Raw genomic sequence first — 25,697 nt, 5'->3', positions numbered from 1 at the left:
ATAGGCAACTTAATTTCCACTCACATTGTAACCTCAAATTCAACCAAAAAAGTATTTATAATAGAAACTGAGTAACAAATTTGAATTAAACTTTATCGTATGTAATATAATTGAATTAATTTTGTTTTTAGGATAATGTCGTTCCTATTAAATAGCCTGGCTAATGCAGCTAGGACTGCTCTGATGAGGGTATCAGTGACAAGTCCACTTGCGAACAGCGGTTTGTTGGTTCCTCAAGCTACAAATGTCATGCAATCAGCTGGATTCAAAGTTAAGGGTAAACTGAAGAAACGTTGCAAGGACTGCTACTTTGTGATGAGGGAGAAACGATTGTTTGTTATCTGCGATACGCACAGGAGACACAAGCAGATGTCCATGGTGCCTGACGAGAGGAACACCTGGATGTTGAGTCACGCCACTCAGGGCAAATTCAGATCTTGGTAGTGGAAATGTATTTAAATTCGATTTAGTTGTGTAATTAGTTTCATCAAATACAAATTTTATTAAGTATTCAAAATGTTTCATTTCTAAAACTATATATTTATATTAAATCCAATTTGATATACTAAGACTTCTAGATAAACCTAATACTAAATCTTATTGGATTATTAATCTTCATTTTCTATAACATCTGCAACCCCCTTATCCTCTTCCACTTGATTGTTGTTGTTCAAATTATTAACGAATAGAGTGGATAGTTTCGCTATTGAACCTAAGGCTTTGAATCTGGTTTGAGCCCTCATCTTCTCCACCTTCTTGCACCACTGAAAACCAATCAATTTAAGCGTGAATACAAATTTAGCGTTTGAGAAGTTGGCGAAACTGATTTTATCCTTTGAGTTGGTAACGATTGTTTAAAGTTAAATTTCCAAGTTAAATTGTTGATTAATTTTACTTGATCTATGTTACAATTAATTAGTGTTGCGGTGCGCACTTCTTGCTGATCTCAATGTAAGTATTATTTTGAGTATTTTTAATGTTGGATAAGCACGTTTTTCTTTAGAATCTTATAAGATATTAAATTTTTAAACAAAAGATATCGGTGATGGTAATACGTACCTCTTCATCCCTTGAAGGCATTTCCGCTAAATACTTCACCATATCATCTTTAGATGGATCCAGGATCGCTAATACAGAGACGCAACCGTCTACCGTTCCCAATACCAAAGCCCTTCCATCCTCGGTACTTTCGACTGCGGATAATTCTGCCTGGCATCGGTAATTCGCAATCATTTCAGCGTCCGAGGTTCTGTTTGAAAAGTTGCGTTAAAAGCCTTGTTCGTTAAGGTTTTTTTTTTTATGGGAAACTCACCTGAAGACCCTTAAAGTTTTCTTACCGCTGTGATAATACAAGACGTACTCGTCGGCTTTCGTGAACATGCATATGATGGAAAACACGCCTTCGGCTACTTTCGGTATGAAGGTTTTAACTGTTTGCCCTTTCTTCAGTTCGATCAACTCCAAACCGCCTCTAAATAAGCATTTTTTTTTTTCAGTTATGTAATATAAATTATGTTATTGTTTACCTGGAAGGAGCGAAGAGTCCGAATTTACCATCGGTGGTGCAAATTCCTCCCCATTTCGGTACAGTTCGAATATGCTTCTTAGTCCTTATATCGATGATTGCGCATTTGTCTGGAGCCACGGCTCCAATCAAATAGCCCTTGTGAGGCATTGCGATCAGAGATTGAAGCTCCTGAGGATCAAAATAAGTTAAATTTGCAGAAGAAATTTCGTTGATAGACTAACCCTGATCGAGCAATGCTTGAGGCCGATCTTGTGCACTAAACTACCGTTCTTAGCGCTGAAAACTATAACGCAATCCCTGTTAGTCTTGTCGTTACCAGCTACCACTATGTTCTGTCCATCAGAAGTTATGACCGCCTTCTTAAAAGGTACCCCAGTCACGCTCTTTATAGCATAATCAAATGAGTATTCCAATTCGCCGTCTGCAAATTCAATCGAACTAATTATAGTATTTGTTACAGTGTTCATTTGTACCTGGGATGTGGCGGACGCAAGCAGTGGCTGTAGTTTTCACCAAATCAGTGCCCGAAGGATTGGTCGGCTTTGAAATACTCAAAACTTTGGAGCCTTCGTCCATCAAAGTCAACTGCTTTATCCCGATTTGCTCCTCCTTGAACACCACTAATTGAGTCAAACGGTTCCAGAACAAGATGTTACCAGATTCGGCAGAAATGATGAATCTGCAATTCAGTTAATTACTTCCTAGGATTGATTGAAAGAATCGGTGAGTTGTTTACTTTCCATCAGGAGTTACCAACGCGTGGGTAACTATGGCGCCTAAAGGACTGTCCGCCAATTTGGCCAAAAGTTTGCCGATCCTCAAATCCCAAACTCCGATGCAATTCCTCGTTGCTGTCACAGCTAAACTCAAATCGTTTGATAAACTGGAGAAAAAAAATAATTAGGATACAATCTAATTGTGTAAATGTAATAACCTAATTGAATCGACTTGCAGTTCGTGACGATCAATCACGTGGACCTGCTCGAAGATGTTGTTGATGTTCCACACTTTAACAGTTCGATCTATGCTGGAAGTGACTATGCTGTTCCAGTGGCCGATGGTTAAAGGTTCCAAATGGATGATTCGACCAAAATGCGCGTCCAAAACTTTCATCAACTTACCAGTCTTCACGCTCCACACGTACAGATTCTTCCTGCAATCAAATAACTGTAGGATCGACAATAATTTGATAAGTATGAATTATACCTAACACCAGCAATTGCGTAATTCTTGTGCGCGCTCAAGACAATAGAATTGGAATGCAACATTTTCGTCGTGATATTCCTTGTGGCGTAAGGAAGACTTAAAGCAACAGCACCATCACTAATTTTCTCCTCTTCATTCAGATCCCAGATGATGAACCCATTACTCGTCGTGGCTAAAGTAAACCAGTTAAAATTACTCTTCAAGTAATCAAACAAATGATTACCCAAAAGGACGCAATCATCTTTATCCAGACGCAATTGAAGAACGACTTCAGTGTTATCGGTGGATGATCTAGGTAACTCAATTTCTTGAATCCAGCGCATTTCCTCAATATTTTTTGTATATTTCGTAACAGAATGATGGTCGTTATTCGTGCAGGCGTACAGAGCTTTCCGGTTCTTCGTGAAGACGATTCCGCTGTAGAGGAGGATTGGTGAGTAAAATGTTGGTTGGAGGCGCCGGGCATCGATCCCGGTACCTCTCGCATGCTAAGCGAGCGCTCTACCATCTGAGCTACGCCCCCTTCTTATATAATTATATAGTTTTCTGAAGAAGCATTTAGCAAATTGCTGGTATCTAATAATAATTTATGAAGCTGCAATAACGTGAAGAAAATTTTGGTATATTAAAAGTTGGTCCAGATAAATAATGCTATTATACTGTATAGGGGGCGTAGCTCAGATGGTAGAGCGCTCGCTTAGCATGCGAGAGGTACCGGGATCGATGCCCGGCGCCTCCAATTTTTATTAAAATCTCATCGATTACCTATGGTAATCCAATGGTTCCATAGCCATACCATCCACGTAAGTGTGTAAGACCATGCGGTCATCATCTATATTCCCGGACCAGTAGATGATGTAGTAATTGGTTTTATCGGCGAATTCCATAACTGCAAGTCAACCCAATTAATAATCTATTTTTTTTACTTGAATTGATTGAGCATTACATAAAATGCGCCATTGGTTTTGATCGCAAGCACTCTCGTACCTCTCCAAGAGTTGACCTCGCATATCGTATTCCACCCAAGCACTAGTACCATAAATATACAAGTTATGGTTTAGTAGATGAACACCTACAACTTCGTTGTCATCAGGTAACGGATTAGCGATGGATATAAACTCGCTGGTCAGCATGTTCAATAATATTGTTTCATTGTTATTGGTGTAAGCTGCGGCCCATTTGTTGTCCGGACTCAAGACCAATTGCTGCATGATACCTTCGATGTTCGGATTGACATCCCTCGTCAAATCGCTGGTGGATAGATCCCAAGTTATGAATCGATTCGAGATGGACACAACGTATCTGTAATCCGTTGTCAAGCAGAATCCGAAAACTGCGAATTGATGCCCTTCCAAAGAATACTACAATCCAATTAATTTCAATCCTCAGGACATTATTTAACTTACCTTGAGAGGTCCACCGGGCGTATGCAAACAATGGTACAAAGGCATCAAAGCGCATTGATTGGGACCTTTGATGTCGCAATCGTTGAGCAACATTTTTATGTTCGCGTTTGGTCCAACCTCTGGAAGAAGTCTACCTACCAGTTGAGGAGCCAACATGTTTGGGTATTGTCCCAGAACAGCTCCGCCGAGCCTCAAAGCGTCAGCTACAAGCATCAATTCCCTAAAAGCAGAATTCGTGAGTTGCAAAAGAATTTTTGTAAACATTAATATTACACCTTCTACTATCTTTATTTTCTATGTGACTGGAAGCGTCTTCGTAATCGGAGAGCAAAGCTTGCAGAGGACAAGAGGATAGTTTCGCGTGGAGCCACTCGTAGTTGAAGAGGACGTTTTCGTACAGATCGGTGTATCTTTTGGAACGTACCAAATGGTAAGGAAGTTCTCCAAACTAATTACATTTATATCAATATTTATCATTTACATATATTTCTTCAGCTTACGCACTTTTCGTAGATTATACCTAGTGACCTTTCCGTCTTTTCCGTAGAAAACCAACGGCTGAACCGGCACTTTCCTATCGGCTATTCCCTCTTTATCAGCCAAATTAAAACGATGCCTTTGTATCTCCGTGTACTTGAAGGGCTTCGGTTTACCGCCGCCCCAAATTCCCAAGTAATAATCGGCGATCATTGAGTGAAAATACAAAGCCATATTTTGGTTCTTGAAATATCGTTCCTTTGCCGTATCTCGAAATTGCCTAAACGATTAGCGATCTTAATATGTGATTATTATTTATATAATTTGTAGATTTTGTACCTGTGATACCAATTCATGACGCTTACACCATCAGCTTCCCTCTCTGAAAGGTAATTGGGTAAATCGTTGCGGATTCGCGTCCAAAGCAGCGGAGGAATCCTCCTAACAGGAGGCATGTGGTATTGGTAAACGTCGTCCAAGACTTTATCGTCCAAAGAGATTAGATCCTCCAATTCGGATTCGGAGAGACCGCTTTTCGCTGCTGTAATATACGCCAATCCGTGGAAAACCAAGATTCTTCCGTGCTGAGGATGACCAAAAGATGTTATTGGTAATTGCAATAGTTTATATTGATTAATTGAAAGACCTGTTTTTCGATTCGCTCGAACAGCATCATGATTGAATCCATGACGGTCGAAGCCAGGTGCGTGTCCTGGGATTTCGTGTAGCTGCGCCATCGGCAGATCTCCGCAAACACCAGTTTCACGAAGATCGGCAAAGAACACTTCTCTATGGCGTTGGAAACCAGCCTCCACTGGTAATTGGTGAGATCTCTGCATGCAGTTTTCATCCACATCCTGATAACAAATCAACAGTTTTGTAGCTGTAGTCACAATTTTGTGTTTGGATTTGATTACTTGATGACTTGCATCGCAAGTTCTTCGCCCAAAGGCGTGACGTCCAAGAAGTTTTCGTCAACGTCGATCATCTTCCTTAAAATGTGGTATTCCCTCGATACCTCCGGATTGGTTTCTTCGCAAGCGCACGTCACTATAATCTGTAAGTACAGCATTTAAATAAGTCGAGATGATATTAAGGTTAATATTAACTTTGCAGTGCTGTGGAAGCCTCGTTGGTAACCAGGAGACTTTGTTTCCGGTTCCGGTCCCGGTCAGCTGATCCACAGAGTCCAGAAAGAAGAATAAAGGTTGGTCTTTCGTAGCCATGGTGAGCATCTGCTTGAAATGGGCGGTCAATGGGACCAAATCATCGGGAATCGTTTCGAAAGGAATCATGAAGTTGTAGGAGATCTGCTGGCATATAGAAATCAGGGTAGGTGTTAAAGCGCTGGAATCGGGGGTCGTCCCTAAGAAGCGCACGATGCTCAACGGTTTCGAATCCTTGAACCATCCGAAATACGTGGACATTGCGGCACTTTTCGCCAACATCGAGGTTTTGCCGCAACCGCCTTCACCGTAAAGCACGAACGGCTTTTCGTCATCGCCAATCATGTACTGGTGGATCCTCTCCAAATCATCGTCGCGTCCGTAAAAGACCTTAACAGAATTGTTGCAAGCGTGAAGATGTTGGAGAATCTCCGTGACAATTTGGCCTTGAGCGCTCGAATCCTCCTTCCTCATCGCTCTATCCACCAGCTTAATGATGTTCTTGTAGAAGTGCGTGATGAAGTGCTTCAAATACTCCCCGTGCGTTTCGTTATCGAGACCCTCGCGTCCGATCCACTCCACGTTGTACTTCTGCATGTTGCTGGTCTCGATCTTATCAGGAAGCCGCTCATCTCGGAGATTTCCCAACAACTTTGCCGATTCCACGTCCAAACTTCTGTTGATAACGTCGACGAAAAGCGAAGCCTTCTTGAGATTCTGCAGGTTGATGTTGTTGATGTACCTGACGTAAGCCAAGCAGTGATTCTTCGTGTTACGCACGCTCAATATCCCATTAATCACTTCCCTTTCAGTCACTGCAAAATACTTTAAAATATCATCCACAAATAATATCTACTAATTAATTACCGGACATGAAATAGTTGTGCATTTCATCGGCGCTCATCTTTCCCTGCTGATAAAGAGCGCTCGAGGCTTTGCGGAACATCTTCTGGAACTTCCCCAAGGTGTCCCACCAGACCGCTTGATCTTCGGCTTGAAGTTTTGGGATGCGCTAAAACCACAAGTATGAAGAAGAAAAAAAGCATTTTCATTTCAAGTAAGTTGAGAATACTTTGTTGTTGAAGTTTGTTAAAATCGAGGAGATGGGTTGAAGCACGGAGATCGGAGGAACGGCGTTGCTGTCTTTGCGGTACCAAGTATCAATCAACGTTGGGTCGCCACCAGTTGCAGCCAATTCATCTCTGATCATCTGCAGTTCAGACGACAGGATGTAAGTGGGTATAGGTCTGTATCCGTACTTTTGCCCCAAGAATACCTTAGAAACATAAAATCTGCATTTTGAACTTTGTGAATTTTCAAAATGTATTTACAACGAAGTTCGGGCCCATGGAGAGTCGCTGGCAATTCTGGATTTCCTTCATGCAGAGTTCTGTTGTCATGTGGTCATCGGTGGCTTCGTCTCGGACACCCCAACGCATATCGACCACCTGCAAGAGGAGGAGGAGAAGGATGAAAATAAACGGGTATCGATTTCTTGCACCTTTCGTGTTCGCAGCATTTGGGTTAAACAAAGTTCGGTACCACCCTCCCGCCTGGTGCTGATAATCAAGGTCAGTGCAATCACCGTTCTATACAAACCCCAACAACGCAAAAGAGCGAATTTGATCCAAATCCATTTATTATGCACTCTAATAACTGCGCGCCTCTTTTTTTTACCTGAAATTCCAAACCGTGCTTCTCCCTGCAGTAGTCTTTGATTTTGGGGTAGCATTTTGCCATCAGCGTGTTTCTTTCCATAGTGGTATCTTCACAGAAGAAAAGAAATTTTTAATTATTTGCTTCAGTTAAGACAAATTTCAGATATATTCTTGAATTACCTGTGAACGTGGAACTGGTGAAGATCCTGACGATCTTCGAACTCACCGGAGGCAGATTCTCCAACGAACCTGCGAATATCGTGTCCACGATTCGATCATCCATGGTAAGTGTTTACTTCTTTTTTCTAACTGAATTATATAAGAATTAGTTGAAAAAAGCGAGACATCTCGTGCGGTTATCCACTTTGTTGTCGTAAGGTTGATTTACAACTGGTGTAAGCTTGTGCTTTCCGCACCAATTTATACCTGCTCCAAACATTTCGCACGCTCGATAACTATTTTTACCAGCAAACTTTAACCAAAAGAAAAATCAATCTTCTCATAATCATCACTGACTCACCCTGCATGTCAAATAGCAAGATATAAATTGGGAAATGAAACAAAGCGAATAGTAAAAAAAAATTAGTAATGTATCTTTATTGTTATAGATAAAAAAACAGAAAACATAAATAAGTTAAAACAATGCCCAACTTATGAACTTATCATTCTTGTGTTGGATTTGAAGAGGTGTCTCTGTACTCGTAGTTCAAAAACGCTTGGAACTCGATTAGAATACTGACGAATGTTTCGCCCTTGCCGCAGGCGTACAGATCGCTGAGAGTGATGCGATCCGGATTTTTCGGTTTGACCATATCGAAGAGTTCGTCCTTGAAGTCCTCGAAGATGACCAGATCCGCGTCCCTGAGCTGCTCCTGGATGGCGCGGAAGAAGTAGTTGATGGTGAAGGCGTCCAAATACCCGGAATCGTTCAAATCGAGTATTTTGAAGAGGAATGCCAGAGCTTGTGGCTCGCTGCGATTCTCCAAAGCCAACACCAAATCCAAGTAAGTCTTATAATCCATTTCCCCTTTGTAGGTCAAGCAAGTTTGGAAGACGCGTTCCAGGAAGGGCTGCGTCAACGTCCCCGTTCCGTACCTGGACAACTCCTCAAGACTGAGCATTCCGTTATGATCCTTGTCCAAGTTTAAGTAATTTCCGTACACGCTCAACGCTGAGGGAGCACTGAACCAATTCGATTCTGATCTCTCAATTCCAACTTCATTTTGCCGCAGCTCTAAGAGATCATCCAAAAAGGAGCAGGCCAAAACGTCGAGGATGCGAACACGACCCGCTCTCAGTTTATCCAGGAAGAACATGAATTTCCTGACCACAGTGCACACGTAGAAGCTGTGAAAAGACTTCTCCAAACCCTCGAGTTGCGGTAGAACAGGTAACAGCTCCGAAATGTAATTCTCCAATTCGGCTTCGCGCAAATACCCGAGACCCGTCGTGTCGTACAGCGAAAGCCCGACCCGCGTCTGCTTCAACCAGACCTTCCTCATTATGTAATTGAATAAGGATATGGTGGAGACGCGACCTTGCGGATCGTTCTCGTGAAGCTTAGCGAAAACGTTGGCAGTCAAATACAGCTTCACCTTTGGATCTAAAACCAAAGTGAAATTAAACAAATTGTTTCGCAAATCCCATTCGCAAATTTACCAGCCAATTCAACAACTTTCTTGAAATTAGCGTAAGTGATCATGTGGTCATCCGGTGAAGTCTGATGCTCATCCAGCAAAGCCCAAAGAGCTTTAAGTTCAGCATTATCCAACAGCTGGCGGCTCTTCCTATCCAAGAAACTTGATCTTGTCTCCTCCCTGAGCTTCTGCCGCAAAGGTTCATTATCCCTAGGCAATCTGTAGAAGAATCTCGGAATGCTCGGCTTCGTCTCCTCGCTCAAATCCACACCATACTCCTTCAAATGCAGCTTGTACAGATCATCCTCCATCTCCAGCAACTCATCATCAGGTATTTCTGCAAATTATATATCATTCGTTAATCACAGTTAAAACGATTATTCATTACAAATACTTTTCGTTTTCTCCAATTTCTTGCGCAGCAAACTTTCCAGATCCATCCTCGCCGAAATCGAGCACAAAAACAAAATAAACAGAGAAACGTCAGGCGATTTGAACTGAACTGTTGATGATGGTTTGCGCACCAGCGTGAAGTTTCATCTTCACAAAACCCTTAAGGGCAAATGTTAATGATTTCGCAATTAACTCAACATTTCTATCTCATTACCTTTGAAACCGATTCATATATTATTGTTAATTATTCTTTTTTTTATAATTGTATATTTTTTTTCATAGGATTTTGCATTTTGCGATGAGCGTGAAGTTGCAGCGTGAAGAAAATTTCGGAATTTTCTTCAGTCAGTCACATCCAGTAAGTAATGTGTGTGTGCGGTGGTTTTGATTCCTTTAAACGCTAAATAGAAACATTGTTTTATTGACGAAGATGAGCGATTCATTAAACTAAAGTAAGTACGTGGATCCGTGCCGGTTTTCGCTGAGAATTATCCGCAACTTGCGCCGATACTCGCGTCCACACAAAACCTTAACCTACAATCTTAAACAGCATATAAACAAAAACTTGACTGTGTGCATTTGTTTTGGAGAAACATTATGTGTTTGTCTAACAATACATTTAAATACGTGATTAACGATGAACGTTCTCTGCACGTCTGGAGTGAGTGAATGTCTCAAGTGTTCACGAAAGACTTGTGAAATGTATTGAGGCAACTAATGTGCGATGGATTGTTTTTTCAGATTATGAGTTAAGCACAATTTAGGATGATGAAAACAAATATGCAGGCTACGACGTCGGCGATGAGCACTGTGGACTCGTCGACGGCGCAGATGAACAAGTTCCGCAGCTACATCAACATGCTAGTCGATCCTGCCTACAAGGATGACATTAAACTGAAGGCAATACAGGAGATCAGCGAGAACTTTGAGGTTCATATATTAATATATATATATAAATGATAATCACATTACATTCTAATTAACCAAAATTTCAGACTATACTATCATCTAGCATGTATGCTAGTTTCCTGGAACATTCAATTAAAATTTTCCTATCGATTCTGCAAGAAGGTGAACCTCACTTTATTGCTGAGTACAATATACAGCAGGTAATTATTTTCATTTAACTGATAAATACTTAGTTGATAATGTTTTATTTGTAGGTACGAAAACTGATTTTGGAGATTTTACATAGGCTACCTACAAACGATCTCTTAAAACCCTACGTGAAACCTATAGTTTCATTAACATTGAAATTATTGGAGATAGACAATGAGGAGAATGTCCTTGTATGTTTGAAAATTATCATCGAGCTACATAAAATGTATAGGCCAGCATATAATTCTGAGGTTAGTAACAATAATTTAATAATTGCTCGATCAAATAATGATTGATTAATTAAACTTGTGTGTGTTTTCAGATTCATTATTTTTTACAATTCGTGAAGACAATTTACTCGGAGCTTCCGACTCACATGAGCGAGATATTCGAGCCTCGGGCTCCGATCAAAGTAAAGGATCTTGCCGAGCTGAACATTGATGAACTTTTAAAAGAAACATTCACAATCACCTCGATCCAAACGGAGAAGAGGAACAATGATCAAACATTAATTTCGGTAAGAATCGGAAAGTTTTTTCTTTTGCATTCAATTGCTTAACTTTTGTTTTATGCGCAGTATAACTTGATACCTAAAGCGGTGCTATCACTGAAAGTTATCCAAGAGTTGCCGATCATCGTGGTATTGATGTACCAGCTATATAAGCAGAACGTTCATCAAGACGTCAGCGATTTCATTCCTCTAATCATGAAGACCATCGTGTTACAACCGTCGCCGCAACAGCGGTAAGTAATTCCTATTCGATTTGCTTAAATGCAGTTGATGATTGTAATTTTTCCAGGCAAGCGGAATCATTCAATAAGGAGATATTTGTTGATTTCATGGGAGCCCAGATTAAGACGTTGTCGTTCCTTGCTTACATCATTAAGATCTATCAGGAAGGCGTGGCCACCCATTCTTCGATGCTCGTGCAGGGTATCCTGGGATTGCTCACGCTGTGCCCAATGGAGGTCGCCCACCTCAGGAAGGAGTTGTTGATTGCATCAAGGCATATTCTTGCGACCGACCTAAGAAATAGTAAGTGATTGATGTTATTAAGTTACTTTTACAATATTTTCTATTCGCGTTATGATCATAAATCATTTGGGACAGCCATAATTATCATTTCCATGACAACATAAACATTAAACAAGAGTTTGTTTACAAAACACCAAAATTTGAAACACTTGTGAATAAGTTAATCTTAAGTTTTAAAACTCGTAGAGTGAGATTTACCAGGTAATTAAAATAATCTTTTTCATTTCTTATCGGACAGTTAACATTGAAAATATTTATTTAAAACAAATCTTTACATTATCAGATAGTTAAAGCAGATGAAAATAGACCTAAAGTTTTAGAAATGTTTAGTTAAGTGAGCAATTCTAATTATTGTTTTATCTTGTATTTTGAATTAATGGTTTGATGTTGGATGTTTATTATTTGTGAGCTAATAATTGGATTTGTGTATTTTGTATAGAATTTGTGCCTCAAATGGAGAAGCTATTTGATGAGCAGGTCCTTCTTGGGAAAGGCTGGACAACACACGAATCTCTAAGGCCGCTGGCCTATTCAACACTAGCCGATTTGGTGCATCACGTAAGGCAACAGTTGAACTTGGCCGACATCGCCAGGGCTGTCCACCTCTTCGGAAAGATCGTCCACGACGATAGTTTAGCAACTACGTAATACCCGCCAAAAAGTTAAAAATTTAATGCTTTACTGATGTTGACCATGTTTTTGCAGAATTCAAACCATGTCTTGCAAGTTGCTTCTCAATCTCGTGGAATGCATTCGTAAGAAGGCAGAAATCGAGAACAGTTCTGAGGGCAGAGGTTTGCTGATGAGAATGCTGGAAGTGTTTGTTTTAAAGTTCAAGACGATAGCCAAAATTCAGTTACCTAAAATGACGGAGAAATGGTATTTAAAGTATCATTCTAATTGGATTTGTTTCTTTATTGTGTTTTGGTGTTTTAGTAAACAACAAGCGGCGAATCCGCAACCTTCAAACGGAATCGACGGAGAGGGTAAGTTGGAGAGTCTGGAGACTGTGCTTTCGACGCAGAAGGAGGAGAAGTCCAAATTTGGGTTTCCTCAACCGACTAACTATAACGTTTCGGAATATAGGAGTTTGGTTAAAACTTTGGTTTGTGGTGTTAAAACTATCACATGGGGGTGTTCAGCATGCAAGGTAATGCGAGTTTCTTGTTAAGTAGTTTAGTACTTTGGTGAATTTACTAATTTGCGTGCAAATATAACAGATTGGAATTAATCAACCTCCGGTTGGTGCGAAGCAGTTTCAACCGCATGAGACGCTGGTCTTCATACGACTGGTGAAATGGGCGTTGAAGGCATTGGACATTTACACGTTGGCAGTTGGAGGTCCTCCTGTTTCCGGTCCGGCGCGTCTGAATCAGCAGAACGTTCGCAACAAGGAGGAGAAAGAAGTCTTGGAGCATTTCAGTAGTGTTGTAAGTGTGCAAACAAATTTCACAATACTTTACGTTTTTTCTTAATTTTACTTAAACGCTTTAGTTCTCAATGATGCATCCGCAAACATTCCACGAGATATTCTCGACGACGATTGAGTATGTTGTAGAGCGCGTATATAAAAATGCCACATTGCAAATTGTTCCCAACACCTTGCTTGCCAATCCAACCACCAGTCCAATATTTGCGACTGTTCTCGTTGAGTACCTTTTGGAGCGGATGGAAGAGATGGGATCCAACCAGGATAGGAGTAATCTATACTTAAAGCTCTTCAAATTGGTGTTCGGTAGTGTGAGTTTGTTCCCTCAAGAGAATGAGAATATGTTGAGGCCGCACCTGCATCGCATTGTTAATCGGTGAGTTGTTCCGTTCTTTAACCGTATTGATGATGATATATCAGGAATCTGCATCGATGCTTAAAATTTATATTCGAATTACAGATCCATGGAGCTGGCGATGGTCGCTAAAGAGCCGTACAACTATTTCCTGCTGCTTCGCGCCCTGTTCAGGTCGATAGGTGGCGGTAGTCACGATCTACTTTATCAAGAGTTCCTACCGCTGCTACCCAATCTTCTCGAGGGCTTAAATCGATTACAGAGCGGCCTGCACAAGCAGCACATGAAAGATCTCTTTGTCGAACTATGCTTAACAGTTCCTGTTCGCTTGAGCTCACTACTTCCGTACTTACCAATGTTGATGGATCCTCTAGTTTCAGCATTAAACGGATCTCACGCTCTCATCAGCCAGGTATATTTTCAAAAAACAAGCAATTGAAATTATTAATTCATCCAATTATTTAATTATTCAGGGTTTGAGAACATTGGAATTGTGCGTGGACAATCTCCAACATGATTTCCTATATGAGCATATTCAACCCGTCAGGGCTGACTTAATGCAAGCGCTCTGGAGAACACTCCGCAATAATGACCAGGTGGCACAAGTTGCTTTCAAGGTATTGGGCAAATTTGGAGGTGGCAATAGGAAAATGATGATCGAACCGCAGAAACTGGAGTACGTCGACACCGATTACGAACCTCCGGCGATTCTGGCGCAGTTTCATGATCACACGCAGCAGGTCGAGTTTCCTGTGGAGAAGGTGATCGAAACTGCTTTTAATGCTTTGAAGCATAGCAGCACCGATTCTTACTATAGGAAGCAAGCCTGGGAGGTGATCTACTGTTATTTGACCGCGTCTCTAAACTTGAACGACGATAGGAGCACGATGCTCAATCTGTTCATAAACTACAGCGTACAGTTCACAGATGAAAATAATATACCACATATCAAGGGCTCTTCTTATAAGAGTATTAATAAGCAGGCCAGGGATACGCATCAAACTGCATTAATTGGTAAACTCTTTTTTTTTGTGTCCCAATTATTGTTTATAATTATATTTTTTGTTTGTTTGCTTGCTTGCAGGGATGGTTGTTGCTGCAGCTATTAAAGAACTAAGTCAACAAGTGTTAAGTACTCTTGTCAATATCGTTCAGCATTATACGATCATAGCCGTCGCGCAACAAGCAGGCCCTTTCGCAATAACCCCAAGGTAACATTTATAATATATTTCCTAATCTTGTTGTATTAACATTGCTTATATTTTTAGACCGAATGAGCAAGTCACGTTGGATCCGCTTGTTCTGGTGGATGCATTGGCAGTGATCATGGGTCATGAAGAAAAGGAGTTGATCAAACCAGGTCGTGTGGCCTTGATCATCATGTTGAATACAGCAACACATTTGCTGGGAAGCAAGGATCTAGCATGCCGTTTACCTCTGATAGAATACATGGCGGAAAAGATGTGCGGTCTTTGCTACGAACGAGCTTGGTACGCCAAACTTGGTGGTTGTCATGCGATTCAGTTCATGGTGGAGCGGTGCGCCCGTAAATGGGTCTACGAGCACATGTTCACATTCCTGAAAGCGCTTCTCTTCGTGATGATGGATCTCACCGGGGAGGTGTCCAGTGGCGCTCTGGATATGGCAAAAAACAATCTGGAAAAGATGTTGATAGTGCTCGTGACGCCTCCACCGGAGAACGCAGATAAACTGACCAGGGACGTACAGATCAAAGCCCTCTGCAAAGTCACCCATGAGTTGGTCAGATTGGTCACCAGCTCGCACACGATGGTAAGAGAGCAGGCGATGCAATCTCTGAAGCTTATGGCGGAGAAGCAGAATAAAACGGTGACGGCAGTGATGGAGCCGTTTAGGGAGGTTTTGGTTGACATGGTGCCGCCCAAGAAGCACCTACTCAAACATCAGCCGGCAATAGCGCAGATGGGGCTTATGGACGGAAATATGTTTTGCACCACGCTCAACCCTCGTCTCTTCACAATCGATATGAGTATAAAAGAGCACAACATGTTCATCTTGGACTTGATCTCCTTGTGCAGCACCGAGGATGCGAAATTATCGAACCTCTCGTGTTACAAGAACATCACTGACTTCACACCATTGCGTAAGAGCGCTTTGAGGGTGTTAGCGGCGTGTCACTATTTGGAAGCAGATGTGCGCGAGAACATCTTCAAAGTCCTCTACAAAACTTTGGAGAAGCCGAACGCTGAACTGCAGGAGATGGCGTTCGAGTGCATGAAGAGCTTCATAGCTGGGTACCAAGTTGAGAAGGAGTTTATCCACAATACAATGCGTCCCCTGCTGATGACGCTCAGAGACGTGAAGACCTTAACTCTAAACAGTGTCAAAATGCTGTCGTATCTCACGCAACTGTTCCCTAACGTTTTCAATGAGAAACTCTGTGATCAGCTCATCGAAATCCTGATGCAATTACTGGAGAACCTGGTAATAAATAATAAGAATCAAGCGGACTCCACGGGTATTTCAAAGAAAGGAGAGGAGGAGCAGAAGATCGTCACGGTTATAAGTTTCTTCTATCAAACGCCTTCGGCATCATCGAAATTCATCAAGCAACTCTGTCAATTGGTGCTTCAAGCAGAGCATGCGATGCTTATCGAAGCCAGCTCCCCATTCAGGGAGACTTTGATGAAATTCCTGCTGCGATACCCTATTGAGAGTCTGGACTTATTTATGGATGATGGCCATATCAAGGATAAACAGTACAGTAGATATTTGGAATATCTAATTCAGCATCAGGATGGGAAACCGTTCAGGGATTACATCCAAACTCAGATGGTGAAGAGGTTGATCACTCTCGCGCTGGCCAATACACACGTGAACCCGCTGATCAGCGAGACGGATCGCAACGAGATGCAGTACCAGGCCATCAGGCTTATTTACTTGTTGATCAGGAAAGACGAGCAGTGGCTTTCCACTCAGCTCGATCTGATCGAAGCACTCAAAATGATATGGTGCAACGACGAATATCAGGAGAGACACAAAGCGGTCGAACATTTGGAATACAACCACTGGCGTGAACCAAAAATGCTCGTGAAAATTCTCCTTCACTTCTTCTGCCACCATCCGAACAACATTGATCTGCTTTTTCAATTATTGAGGGCCCTTTGCGATCGCTTTATACCAGAATTTCAATTTTTGAAAGACTTTTTAGAAAACACCGTTGCTCAACATTACACGGTCGAGTGGAAACGATCTGCATTCTTCCTATTCGTCGAGCAATTCCCCATGCACGGAATGTCTCAAGAGTTGAAGGCTAAAGTGCTTCAGCTCGTATTGATTCCGTGCTTTGCCGTTAGCTTCGAAAGAGGCGAAACCAACAAGTTGATTGGGACATTACCAGCCCCATACACGGATAATCCGGAGAACATCGTATCCGTGTTTATAAACAAAGTAAGTTCAACAAACACTTTAAACGCTTTCGATTTACTAATTATTATTTTTTTTTAATTTAGTTAATTGATCCTGATAATCCATTCCCATTTGCGGATTGCGTGCGGATATCGCTTCTTCAATTCTCTTGTCTGCTCGTTGAACAAGCCAGTCCGCATATACACGATCACGATGCCCATAACAAGGCCCAAGGTTACAAGCTTAGACGTTTGATGACATTCGCTTGGCCTTGTTTATTAGGCAAGAATTGCGTGGACGCAGCAACCAGGTACCACGGGCATTTGCTACTTTCTCACATAATCGATAAGTATGCAATCCATCGCAAAATTGTTATACAAGGTTTGTTTTTGAAATTTATATCGTTTACTAGAAATTAAGATTATGTTTTTCTTTTTTTAGTTTTTTACAGTCTTCTCAAGGCACATGGCTTCGAAGCCCGTAATGTTGTTAGACAAGCTTTGGAAATTTTGACGCCTTCCATGCCTTTGCGCATGGAGGAAGGTAACAAGATGTTAACGCATTGGACTAAGAAAATAATAGTGGACGAAGGGCATTCTATGCAGCAGCTCTTCCACATTTTGCAATTGGTCGTGAAACATTATAAAGTTTACTATCCAGTCAGGCACAATTTAGTGCAGCACATGGTGAATTCCATCCAAAGACTTGGATTTAATCCAAGCGTTTCATTCGAGCATCGAAAACTTGCAGTGGAGCTCTGCGAGGTGATAATTAAGTGGGAACTGTACGGCATCCGTGAAGACATCGACGGCGAGGCCTCTACCAGTGATTCGAACGTGAAGAGAACTTCCGAAGAAGAGCAAATACAAAGGAAGAGGTTAGCTTTCCAATCTGGGGAAGCTTCTGGAAGTACTCCTACTCCACTGAAAGTGGAGCAGAAGACTAAACCAATCGATCGGGTGCACACGGACGCCGTATTAAATTACCTTTTAAGATTCGCGTGTCAAGTGAGCGATCCTCCAACGCAGACTCCAACCAATCCCACCGGAAGTACTCCGGGTGAAATTCTTTCTAGGCGATGCGTCGCTTTGTTGAAGATGGCCCTCAAACCTGACGTTTGGCCTCAGCCAATAGATCTGAAATTAGGATTTTTCGATAAGATCTTGCAGAGCGCCGATCAGCTGAGTCCAAATATTGGAAGTATTTGCACAGCTTTAGAACTGCTGACATTCCTGTTAATGGTATTGAAAAAGGAGCAGATTCTTGCGAATTTCAAACCTCTGCAAAGAGGTATCGGAGCGTGCATTACTTCTTCTAACAACAAAATTGTTCGTTACGTGCACACTTTATTGCACAAGCTCATGGGGTTGTTCCCCACCGAACGCACCAACACCAACATGTCGTGCAAATACGAAGAACTCGAGATACTTTACTCAACAGTTGGTAAAGTCATCTTCGAAGGGTTAACGAATTACGAGAAGAATCTTCAAGCGACCGTGTCTAGTTTGTACGGCACCTTAATGATCCTAAAAGCTGCCTGCTTGAACAACAACAGCTACATCGATCTGCTGATAACACCTTTTATGAAGGTTCTCAACAGGATAGCTAAGGAGCATTTGCAACCTACATTACCCGAAGCTAGTCCAAGTAATTTATTTTCTAGCAAGTGTACTTAAAATCAGATGTTTAATTTTTGTTTTCTAATTTGCAGATACAAGTGAAATGTTGATACTTAGTTTGGATTTGGTGAAGACTCGGGTGGTTGTTATGGGCGTTGAAATGCGAAAGACTTTCATTGGTTCGATTCTCGTTGGACTGATCGAAAAGACGCAGGATCTAAAGGTGATGAAAGCCATTGTGAAAATGCTCGAAGAATGGATGAAGAACAAGAATGTGATAACATTGTCGCAAGCGCCGAGTCTCCGAGAAAAGTCCATTCTTTTGGTGAAGTTGATGCAGTACGTAGAAAAGAGATTCGCCGATGACCAAGAGTTGAACGCGCAATTCTTGGAATTGATTAATTACGTATACACGTGAGTTTAACCTAAGATACATACAATTTGAATTTGTTTTCATTTATTTTGATTGGTTTCAGCGATGAACATTTGAAGCAAACTGAGCTTTCCGCTAAATTGGAACCCGCATTTCTCGCTGGATTACGCTGCAATCAGCCGCACATTCGAGCCAAATTCTTTAAAGTATTCGATGAATCGATGAGAAAACGACTGCACGACCGGTTGTTATATATCACGTCCACTCAAAACTGGGATGCTATCGGTCCCCACTATTGGATCAAACAGTGCATAGAGCTCTTGATCGCTACTGCCAATTCTGAGTCTAAGATACAGATGTCCCACGAGAGCAGCATCCTTCCAAACATCACTTCAGTAATTAATTTAGCTGAAGCGAAGAAGCGCGAGGAATTCTATGCCATCAAACAGGAGAATCCGGATGTGTTCGTTAAGTCCGAAGTCAAAGAGGAGGCTATGGACATGGATCTAACGAACGTGGATTCTAATCCGAACACTGACGAGAATTCAGTTAATTTTGGTAATGTAATGAAAATCATCAACAAGCAACACGAGTTCTTGGAATCCTGCAAGACAACTACGTCCCATAGATTCCTGATGGCTGCTGCGCAATTATGTCATATGGACACGCAGCTGGCAGAACAAGTTTGGCTTCAGATGTTCCCAAAGCTCTGGAGTATTCTGGATGAGAGACAGAGAAACGTATATAATCTATTAATTTCGATGATTGCATTATTTTACTATACTATTGATTTTCAGAGATTAACTCAAGATATATTACCGTTCATTACGTCCGGAACGCATATAGTGCAGAAGGATTGCCATCCCAGCGCAGTCAATACTTTCGTTGAAGCTTTGTCCAGGTGTAATCCAACGATACAAATATCACCGTAAGCTAGTTTAATATTGGTAATAAGCAATTTCTATACTTTTTAATTTGTTTTTAAGGCCACTTATGCAGTATATTGGAAAATCGCATAATTTGTGGCATCGGATGGCCTTGGGTTTGGAGCAGATGGCTTTCGATCAAAACGTAACGACGAAGTCCATCAATACGTACGAATTGGAAAACGGTGAAAATCCGAAGAAGGAAATTTACGATTGCCTTGGACAATTGTACGCTCAATTATGCGAAGAAGATTTGTGGGCTGGACTGTGGCAACGTCACGCCTACTACAAAGAAACTAGCATAGCCATAATGTATGAACAGCATGGATTGTTCGAACAAGCCCAAACCGCCTACGAGAATGCTATGCTTAAACATAAGCAAGACAATAATACTAACGGCCCTCCGCCCATGTACACGCAGAGAGAGGTTTTACTATGGACTGATCATTGGATTAGGTACGATGTAACATTGGATAATCTCTGTGACTTATTTGTTGTTTCGTTTCAGATGTGCCAAAGAATTGAAGCAATGGGACATCTTATCTGAATATAGTAAGGCCGGCGTGTACGATCCGTATTTGATGTTGGAGAGCGCCTGGCGGATACCCAATTGGGAGCAAACTAAAGAAGCTCTGAGCAACGTTGAGTATAATTGTCCCAAAGAACTGCCGTGGAAAGTCACTCTGTATGGAGGGTATTTATTGATATGCCATCCAGAAGAAAGGAACTTAAAGTTGGCAGAGCGATACGTGGAGACTGCTAGCTCGATGTGTTTGCAAGAGTGGAGACGGTTACCTTATATAGTAAGCCACATTCATCTGCAATACCTTCAAGCTGCGCAACAGGTAAATCATTGTAAATATTTGTTTAGCGGTTACTATTTTCGTTTATAATGTCAATTAGATTATGGAGTTGCAAGAGGCGTACAAGATTCGCAAAGGTCTTCAACAGGGTCATCAAAACTCGCTGCACGAGATGAAGGCTATAGTGAAAACATGGCGCAACCGATTGCCGGTGATCGCTGATGATCTTACCCACTGGAATGATATTTTCACGTGGAGGCAACACCACTACGAGTTCATCATTAAACATTACGAGAAGAATGATTCACAGGCTGCACACCATAACAATTCCATGTTGGGTGTGCACGCTTCGGCTAGGTCGATCATACACTTCGGAAAGATCGCAAGGAAACATAAGCTGACAAACGTGTGCCTGGAATCTCTGAATAGAATTTATTCTATTCCTTCGGTTCCTATCGTCGATTGTTTCCAAAAGATTAGGCAACAAATCAAATGTCTGCTGCAGCAGGCGTCCGTGAGCAACAAGAACGACTATATGGAAGGCTTGGAGGTGATCAACAAAGCCAACGTGGCAGCCTTCGGAAAAGAAATGAACGCAGAGTTCTACGCTCTCAAAGGATTGCTCTACCATCTAAGTGGTAAGTTATCAATGGAAACAAGCTTTTTTTTATATAGATGTAAATTATTGTGTTTGTTTATTAGGTAAATCCGATGAGGCGAATAAAGCTTTCTCCGCGGCTGTGCAGATGCAAGATACATGGGTCAAAGCTTGGGCACTGTACGGGGATTATCTAGAACACGTATTTACTCGTGATCCAAGGCAGATTAGCCTCGGTGTGAACTCCATCACGTGCTTCCTTCATGCTTGTCGTCATCAGAACGAGTCCAAGGCTAGGAAATACTTAGCCAAAGTTCTGTGGCTCCTCAGTTACGACGATGATAACAATAGGTAATGGAAACTATAATTATATAAACGAAAGGCAGAATATAATTTATTTTATATTTTTAATAGTTTGACGGATGCACTCGACAAATATTCGGTAGGTGTTCCACCACTTCTATGGTTACCTTGGACGCCGCAATTGTTGAATTGCTTGGTTCAATACGATGCAATTGTATTTTTGAACCTTCTGCTACAAGTAAGTTTTTTTCAATTGCAATGAATGTATATCCTCTACTTGACTGGTACGATGTTTCAGGTGGGAAAGATGTTCCCTCAGGCCGTTTATTTCCCAATACGTACCCTGTATCTTACATTGAGGACGGCTGCTGCTCGTAAGACGAATACCGCTCAGCAGACGTCTCAAGGCGATAACCATGACCAGAGTGGACAGGAAGGTGGTTCTAGTAGTACCACCATGGAGTCGACGATCAAGGCGACGCCACCCATGGTGAGGTGCTCGAAGATCATGAAGATGCAACGGGACATCCACACCACTGTTCTCACTAGCCTGGAGGGTATCGCGGATCAGATGGAATGGTTCCGAGAGAACTGGTACGAAGAGGTGGTGAGACAGCTGCGGCAAGGGTTGGCGAAGTGTTACGCTATAGCCTTTGAAAATCGCGAGTCCGTGAATGAAGCCAAGATCACGCCGCACATAGTGAACTTCATCAAGAAACTAGTTTCGACTTTCGGTATTGGCGTGGAGAACATCAACAGCTCGGCCAACGTTATATTCCATTCGGCTGCTTCTGAAAGCCTAGCGAGACGCGCGGAGGCCACCTACCAAGACCCCGTGTTCCAAGAGATGAAATCCGAATTCACCAAAGATTTCGACTTCTCGCAAACCAACGCTTTGCGCCTTCGCATCCTCATTTTCAAATTGAAAAAGTGGATCAAGATTTTGGAGAATAGATCCAAGATTCTCATACAGTAAGTCGTTTAATCCTTTTACTATTTGCAGTATCAAAAAAAAATTATTTTTTTTTTGGTTTATAGATCATTTTTGATTGAGGAAAAGTGTCGATTCCTCTCGAACTTTACGTTGAAGACTGCCGAAGTTGAATTGCCAGGGGAATTTTTGCTGCCCAAGCACACGCATTATTACGTGAAGATAACGCGATTCATGCCTAGAGTGGATATTGTGCAGAAACATAACACGGCCGCTCGAAGGTTATACATTCGCGGACACAACGGAAAGATTTATCCGTACCTCGTGGTGAACGATTCAGGACTGGCGGATGCGAGGCGTGAGGAGAGGGTACTGCAGCTGCTGAGGATGATGAACCATTATTTGGCCAGACAGAAGGAGTCCGCTCGAAGATTTCTGCATTTCACAGTACCCAGAGTGGTGGCTGTGTCGCAACAGATCAGACTGGTCGAGGATAACGTGGCTTCGATTTCGCTGCTCGACATCTTCAAGAAAGGTTGCGCTAAATTAAGTAAGTTTGAAGAAAAATACAGTTAGATCTTAACTTGTTATGTTAAATAATTTTCTTTTAGATATTGAACACGATGCGCCTATCAATTATTATTACGAGCGATTGGCTAATGTTCAAGGAAGGGGTCTGAAGACGACCAGCCATCAAGTGTACAGAGATATTCTGAAAGGCATTCAAACGAATATGGTGCCGAGAACGATGTTGCGGCAATGGGCTCTATCCACGTTCCCATCCGCAACGGATTATTGGCAATTTAGGAAAATGGTACAAAATTTTTGAAAAATTAATCTTCAAGCATCAACTTTACACATTTGTTGTTTCAGTTTACGCTGCAATTGGCTTTGGCGTGTTTTTCGGAGTACGTGCTGCACTTGACGAGGCTCAATCCGGACATGATGTACTTGCATCAGGACTCCGGTCTGGTTAACATCTCTTATTTCAAGTTCGATGTTAACGACAGCACCGGCGAACTGGACATCACCAGGCCCGTACAATTCCGGCTGACTCCCAACATCATCGAGTACGTGTCCAGCAATGGAATTAACGGACCCCTGACAGCAACTATGATAGCTGCAGCGAGATGCTTCGTCTATCCCAATTTCAAGGTATTTACAAAGATTTCCCAAATGTTTGACACAATAGTTTTGACGTTTTTTTTGTTCATTTTACAGGTCTCCTCTATCCTGAAACCCATCCTGAGGGACGAGATGGTTTTGTCGAGGCTGAAGAAGGCGGACGAATCTGACGCGAACAAGGAGGAGAAATTGACTGAGGGCGAGCAGATCATCAACATGGTGAACAAGGCGGTGACATCGATAAACAACCGGATGAACACGCTCGCCCATTTTGATGGCACGGAGAGCAAGGTGAACACGCTGGTGGCGGCAGCCAGCAGCCACGACAATCTCTGTCGGATGGATCCCGCCTGGCATCCGTGGTTTTAATAAGATTCCGACAACGGGTTCTCCATTACCATTATCGGATCATAGTTTTTCTTATTTTTATTATAACGACAGTATTTATATCTTAAGGAAGAAACCCACGACCGCCCCCCCAAACCCACCATGTATAGAACTAGTGATTTTTTTTCTTAAGAGATGAAATTTCTTTAGGTTTACTTTTCCGGCGACGGAATCGGCCGGAGAGGAATCATATATTTTTGTACATATAGCATTACGTTTTATTAGTTTTTTAAGATGAATTCCCGATGTCTGTTAACCATTACGAAATCGAGTAGGAAAGATATCGAAATAAAAAAAGAAACACATTTTTCTAAGATAAAAATAAAAACGTTGAGTAAATCTTTCAGACAATACCCTCGTAAAGCGTGGCAATTTTTTTAACGAATTATGAACAATGCAACTATTGTTTTAATTTTTTTCTGTTGTCAATCAAAAATCCCGTATATAAAGCAGAAGTATCGTCCAAAGGTTTATAATATCATTCGAACGTGTGAAGATGAAATCGTCCGCTGTATTCCTTTTCGCCGTCATCGCCGTAGCGTTTGCTGCCGCCGACGATTGCTCCAAGTGCGAGAACCTTTGGAAACCGGTGTGCGGAAGCGACGGTGAGACGTACGTGAACAATTGCTTCTTGACTTGCAAGAACGAAGAAGGTTTGACGGTCGCGAGTCGTGGACCTTGCGGAGGATACCCGGAAGGATGCGACCACTGCGATCAGATCTTCCAGTTGTGCTGCGGATCGGACGGCATCACCTACGGAAACATCTGCGAATTGGAATGCGCCGACAAGATCCGTCCAGTCTCCTTCGTCAAATGGGGCTGGTGTTGAACGTCAGTAAGCATCTCCAGTAAGTTTTCCTCTACGGAAACATTGATGATGATGATCAATAAATGAAAATTTTCCTTAACTTGAGTTCATTATTTACTTTATCACATGCGGAAATCACTGCTACTTAATTATATATCCTCTTCCTATAAAATTGTTTTCTAACTCATCAAAATAGCCTTGAAATGTTTGCAATTGAACGTCGTTGCTATGGCAAATCCAAATAAGAATTCAAAACAAGATGGCAAAGTTTAAGACGATTCAAATTAATCATTAGATAACAGCAATAATGCATTAATCAAGAACATTCTTTATTGAAGACTTTTTTTAATCTAGGTGAGTTCGAATTTTAATAACTGCTCGCTCCTCCAGCAATTAGTAAACAGACCAATTGGAACAGAGTTTAAATCTTTGAATTGGTCATTTTTCTTCAAATCAAGGTATAGATTTTAATGAAACTGAAAAATTATATTTATCCAAATTATTTACATTTACTAGTAAATATGATTTTTTTAAAATTAAGAACTTGAAGCCAACTTCGGTTGATTTACATCTCGTAAACTATAACCTCCAAAATTTTTCAATTTTCGTGCAGATATCCGCGGTGAATTGGATCAAGTTCTATTTTCTGTGCAAGATGCTGGCCGTGCAAGGAATGAACCAAACGGGAATCCCCGACAAGATGTGGCAACCGCCCTTCGTCGTCCTGGAAACTTCGTAAGTCTTAATTTTCAATTGAATCGACTTTCCTGATTACACCTGTTGTTGTTGTTGTTGTTTAGTATGGGAGAGATGACTGTAGAGCTGTATTGGAAGCACGCGCCGCAGACTTGCAGGAACTTTGCAGAGTTGGCCCGGAGGGGCTACTACAACAACACAGTCTTCCATCGGATCATCAGGGACTTTATGATACAGGGAGGAGATCCGACGGGGACAGGGAAAGGTGGTGTTTCCATATACGGGCAGACGTTCAAGGATGAGATTCACCCGGAGCTGAAGCACACGGGGGCTGGAGTGCTTTCGATGGCGA

General features: G+C 41.8%; 6 protein-coding genes and 2 non-coding genes across 10 annotated transcripts in view; 5 read left to right on the top strand and 3 right to left on the bottom strand.

Annotated features, from left to right (window-relative positions):
* Positions 1-14: 14 nt before the first annotated feature.
* On the top strand, positions 15-473 carry LOC108563488 (39S ribosomal protein L36, mitochondrial). The gene is made up of 2 exons (XM_017922179.1): positions 15-71; positions 132-473. The coding sequence occupies exon 2, from the start codon at positions 136-138 to the stop codon at positions 442-444; it is 309 nt and encodes a 102-aa protein (XP_017777668.1). The 5' UTR covers positions 15-71; positions 132-135; the 3' UTR covers positions 445-473.
* Positions 474-1,134: 661 nt separating this feature from the next.
* Positions 1,135-7,724, bottom strand: LOC108563486 (NACHT and WD repeat domain-containing protein 2; the record flags this gene model as incomplete). The annotated part of the gene is given in 23 exon segments (XM_017922177.1): positions 1,135-1,249; positions 1,313-1,471; positions 1,527-1,696; positions 1,750-1,949; positions 2,002-2,207; positions 2,265-2,411; positions 2,463-2,681; positions 2,735-2,906; positions 2,958-3,151; positions 3,500-3,623; positions 3,681-4,095; positions 4,141-4,362; positions 4,394-4,588; positions 4,645-4,897; positions 4,957-5,201; positions 5,264-5,474; positions 5,535-5,674; positions 5,727-6,598; positions 6,651-6,795; positions 6,856-7,059; positions 7,115-7,231; positions 7,461-7,549; positions 7,622-7,724. Coding segments are annotated over 23 exon segments (4,917 nt in total), but the record flags the coding sequence as incomplete, so codon positions are not given.
* On the bottom strand, positions 3,185-3,257 carry Trnaa-agc. Its single transcript has one exon. It is a non-coding gene; the product is annotated as a tRNA-Ala (tRNA).
* Trnaa-agc lies at positions 3,401-3,473 on the top strand. The gene has a single exon. It is a non-coding gene; the product is annotated as a tRNA-Ala (tRNA).
* A 348-nt stretch (positions 7,725-8,072) lies between the features above and the next one.
* LOC108563485 (serine/threonine-protein phosphatase 2A regulatory subunit B'' subunit gamma-like) lies at positions 8,073-9,611 on the bottom strand. The gene is made up of 3 exons (XM_017922176.1): positions 9,473-9,611; positions 9,101-9,415; positions 8,073-9,044 (listed from the first exon to the last, which is right to left on the bottom strand). The coding sequence occupies exons 1-3, from the start codon at positions 9,516-9,518 to the stop codon at positions 8,104-8,106; spliced, it is 1,302 nt and encodes a 433-aa protein (XP_017777665.1). The 5' UTR covers positions 9,519-9,611; the 3' UTR covers positions 8,073-8,103.
* A 218-nt stretch (positions 9,612-9,829) lies between these two features.
* Positions 9,830-24,749, top strand: LOC108563498 (transformation/transcription domain-associated protein). 3 transcript variants are annotated; one of them, XM_017922194.1, is made up of 31 exons: positions 9,830-9,923; positions 10,213-10,401; positions 10,467-10,580; positions 10,635-10,820; positions 10,892-11,086; positions 11,147-11,313; positions 11,370-11,605; positions 12,045-12,249; positions 12,311-12,484; positions 12,542-12,755; positions 12,826-13,032; positions 13,100-13,410; positions 13,495-13,801; positions 13,863-14,403; positions 14,474-14,600; positions 14,658-16,818; positions 16,881-17,157; positions 17,218-18,423; positions 18,488-18,809; positions 18,872-19,508; positions 19,566-19,696; positions 19,755-20,150; positions 20,203-20,539; positions 20,598-21,135; positions 21,200-21,446; positions 21,510-21,636; positions 21,697-22,370; positions 22,437-22,879; positions 22,941-23,143; positions 23,203-23,484; positions 23,551-24,749. In XM_017922194.1, the coding sequence occupies exons 2-31, from the start codon at positions 10,237-10,239 to the stop codon at positions 23,821-23,823; spliced, it is 11,403 nt and encodes a 3,800-aa protein (XP_017777683.1). In that variant the 5' UTR covers positions 9,830-9,923; positions 10,213-10,236; the 3' UTR covers positions 23,824-24,749. The 3 variants fall into 3 exon arrangements, with proteins under 3 accessions (XP_017777683.1, XP_017777680.1, XP_017777682.1); XM_017922191.1 differs by having other exon boundaries at positions 12,826-13,035; XM_017922193.1 differs by having other exon boundaries at positions 9,830-10,132; positions 12,826-13,035.
* Positions 24,338-24,670, top strand: LOC108563482 (serine protease inhibitor dipetalogastin-like). Its single transcript, XM_017922174.1, has one exon. It carries the CDS (start codon positions 24,338-24,340, stop codon positions 24,668-24,670), a length of 333 nt encoding a protein of 110 aa, XP_017777663.1.
* A 448-nt stretch (positions 24,750-25,197) lies between the features above and the next one.
* The window catches only part of LOC108563497 (peptidyl-prolyl cis-trans isomerase-like 1), a 650-nt gene continuing 150 nt past the window's right edge, over positions 25,198-25,697 (top strand). The window contains 2 exon segments of the mRNA XM_017922190.1: positions 25,198-25,384; positions 25,450-25,697. The exon segment at positions 25,450-25,697 is cut by the window's right edge and continues 7 nt beyond it. Of these exon segments, the coding sequence (XP_017777679.1) occupies positions 25,305-25,384; positions 25,450-25,697 (328 nt within the window). The 5' untranslated portion in view covers positions 25,198-25,304.

Source organism: Nicrophorus vespilloides, unplaced genomic scaffold, assembly GCF_001412225.1.
Source record: "Nicrophorus vespilloides isolate i.1.1-1 unplaced genomic scaffold, Nicve_v1.0, whole genome shotgun sequence".
NCBI lineage: Eukaryota > Metazoa > Arthropoda > Insecta > Coleoptera > Silphidae > Nicrophorus > Nicrophorus vespilloides.
Note: the sequence above shows the minus strand (reverse complement) of the source record. Positions and strands in the feature narration are given on the sequence as shown.

Bases quoted from the DNA above. Each gene is read 5' to 3' on its own strand.
- LOC108563488 (XM_017922179.1), top strand. From the start codon at position 136: ATGTCGTTCCTATTAAATAGCCTGGCTAATGCAGCTAGGACTGCTCTG.
- LOC108563485 (XM_017922176.1), bottom strand. From the start codon at position 9,518: ATGGATCTGGAAAGTTTGCTGCGCAAGAAATTGGAGAAAACGAAAA. The intron at 9,416-9,472 runs GTATTTGTAATG...TATAATTTGCAG, and splicing joins GAAATTGGAGAAAACGAAAA to AAATACCTGATGATGAGTTG. The intron at 9,045-9,100 runs GTAAATTTGCGA...CTTTGGTTTTAG, and splicing joins GAAAGTTGTTGAATTGGCTG to ATCCAAAGGTGAAGCTGTAT.
- LOC108563498 (XM_017922191.1), top strand. From the start codon at position 10,237: ATGATGAAAACAAATATGCAGGCTACGACGTCGGCGATGAGCACTGTG. The intron at 18,424-18,487 runs GTAATTTATTTT...TCTAATTTGCAG, and splicing joins ATTACCCGAAGCTAGTCCAA to ATACAAGTGAAATGTTGATA. The intron at 21,136-21,199 runs GTAAGTTATCAA...TTTGTTTATTAG, and splicing joins ATTGCTCTACCATCTAAGTG to GTAAATCCGATGAGGCGAAT.
- LOC108563482 (XM_017922174.1), top strand. From the start codon at position 24,338: ATGAAATCGTCCGCTGTATTCCTTTTCGCCGTCATCGCCGTAGCGTTT.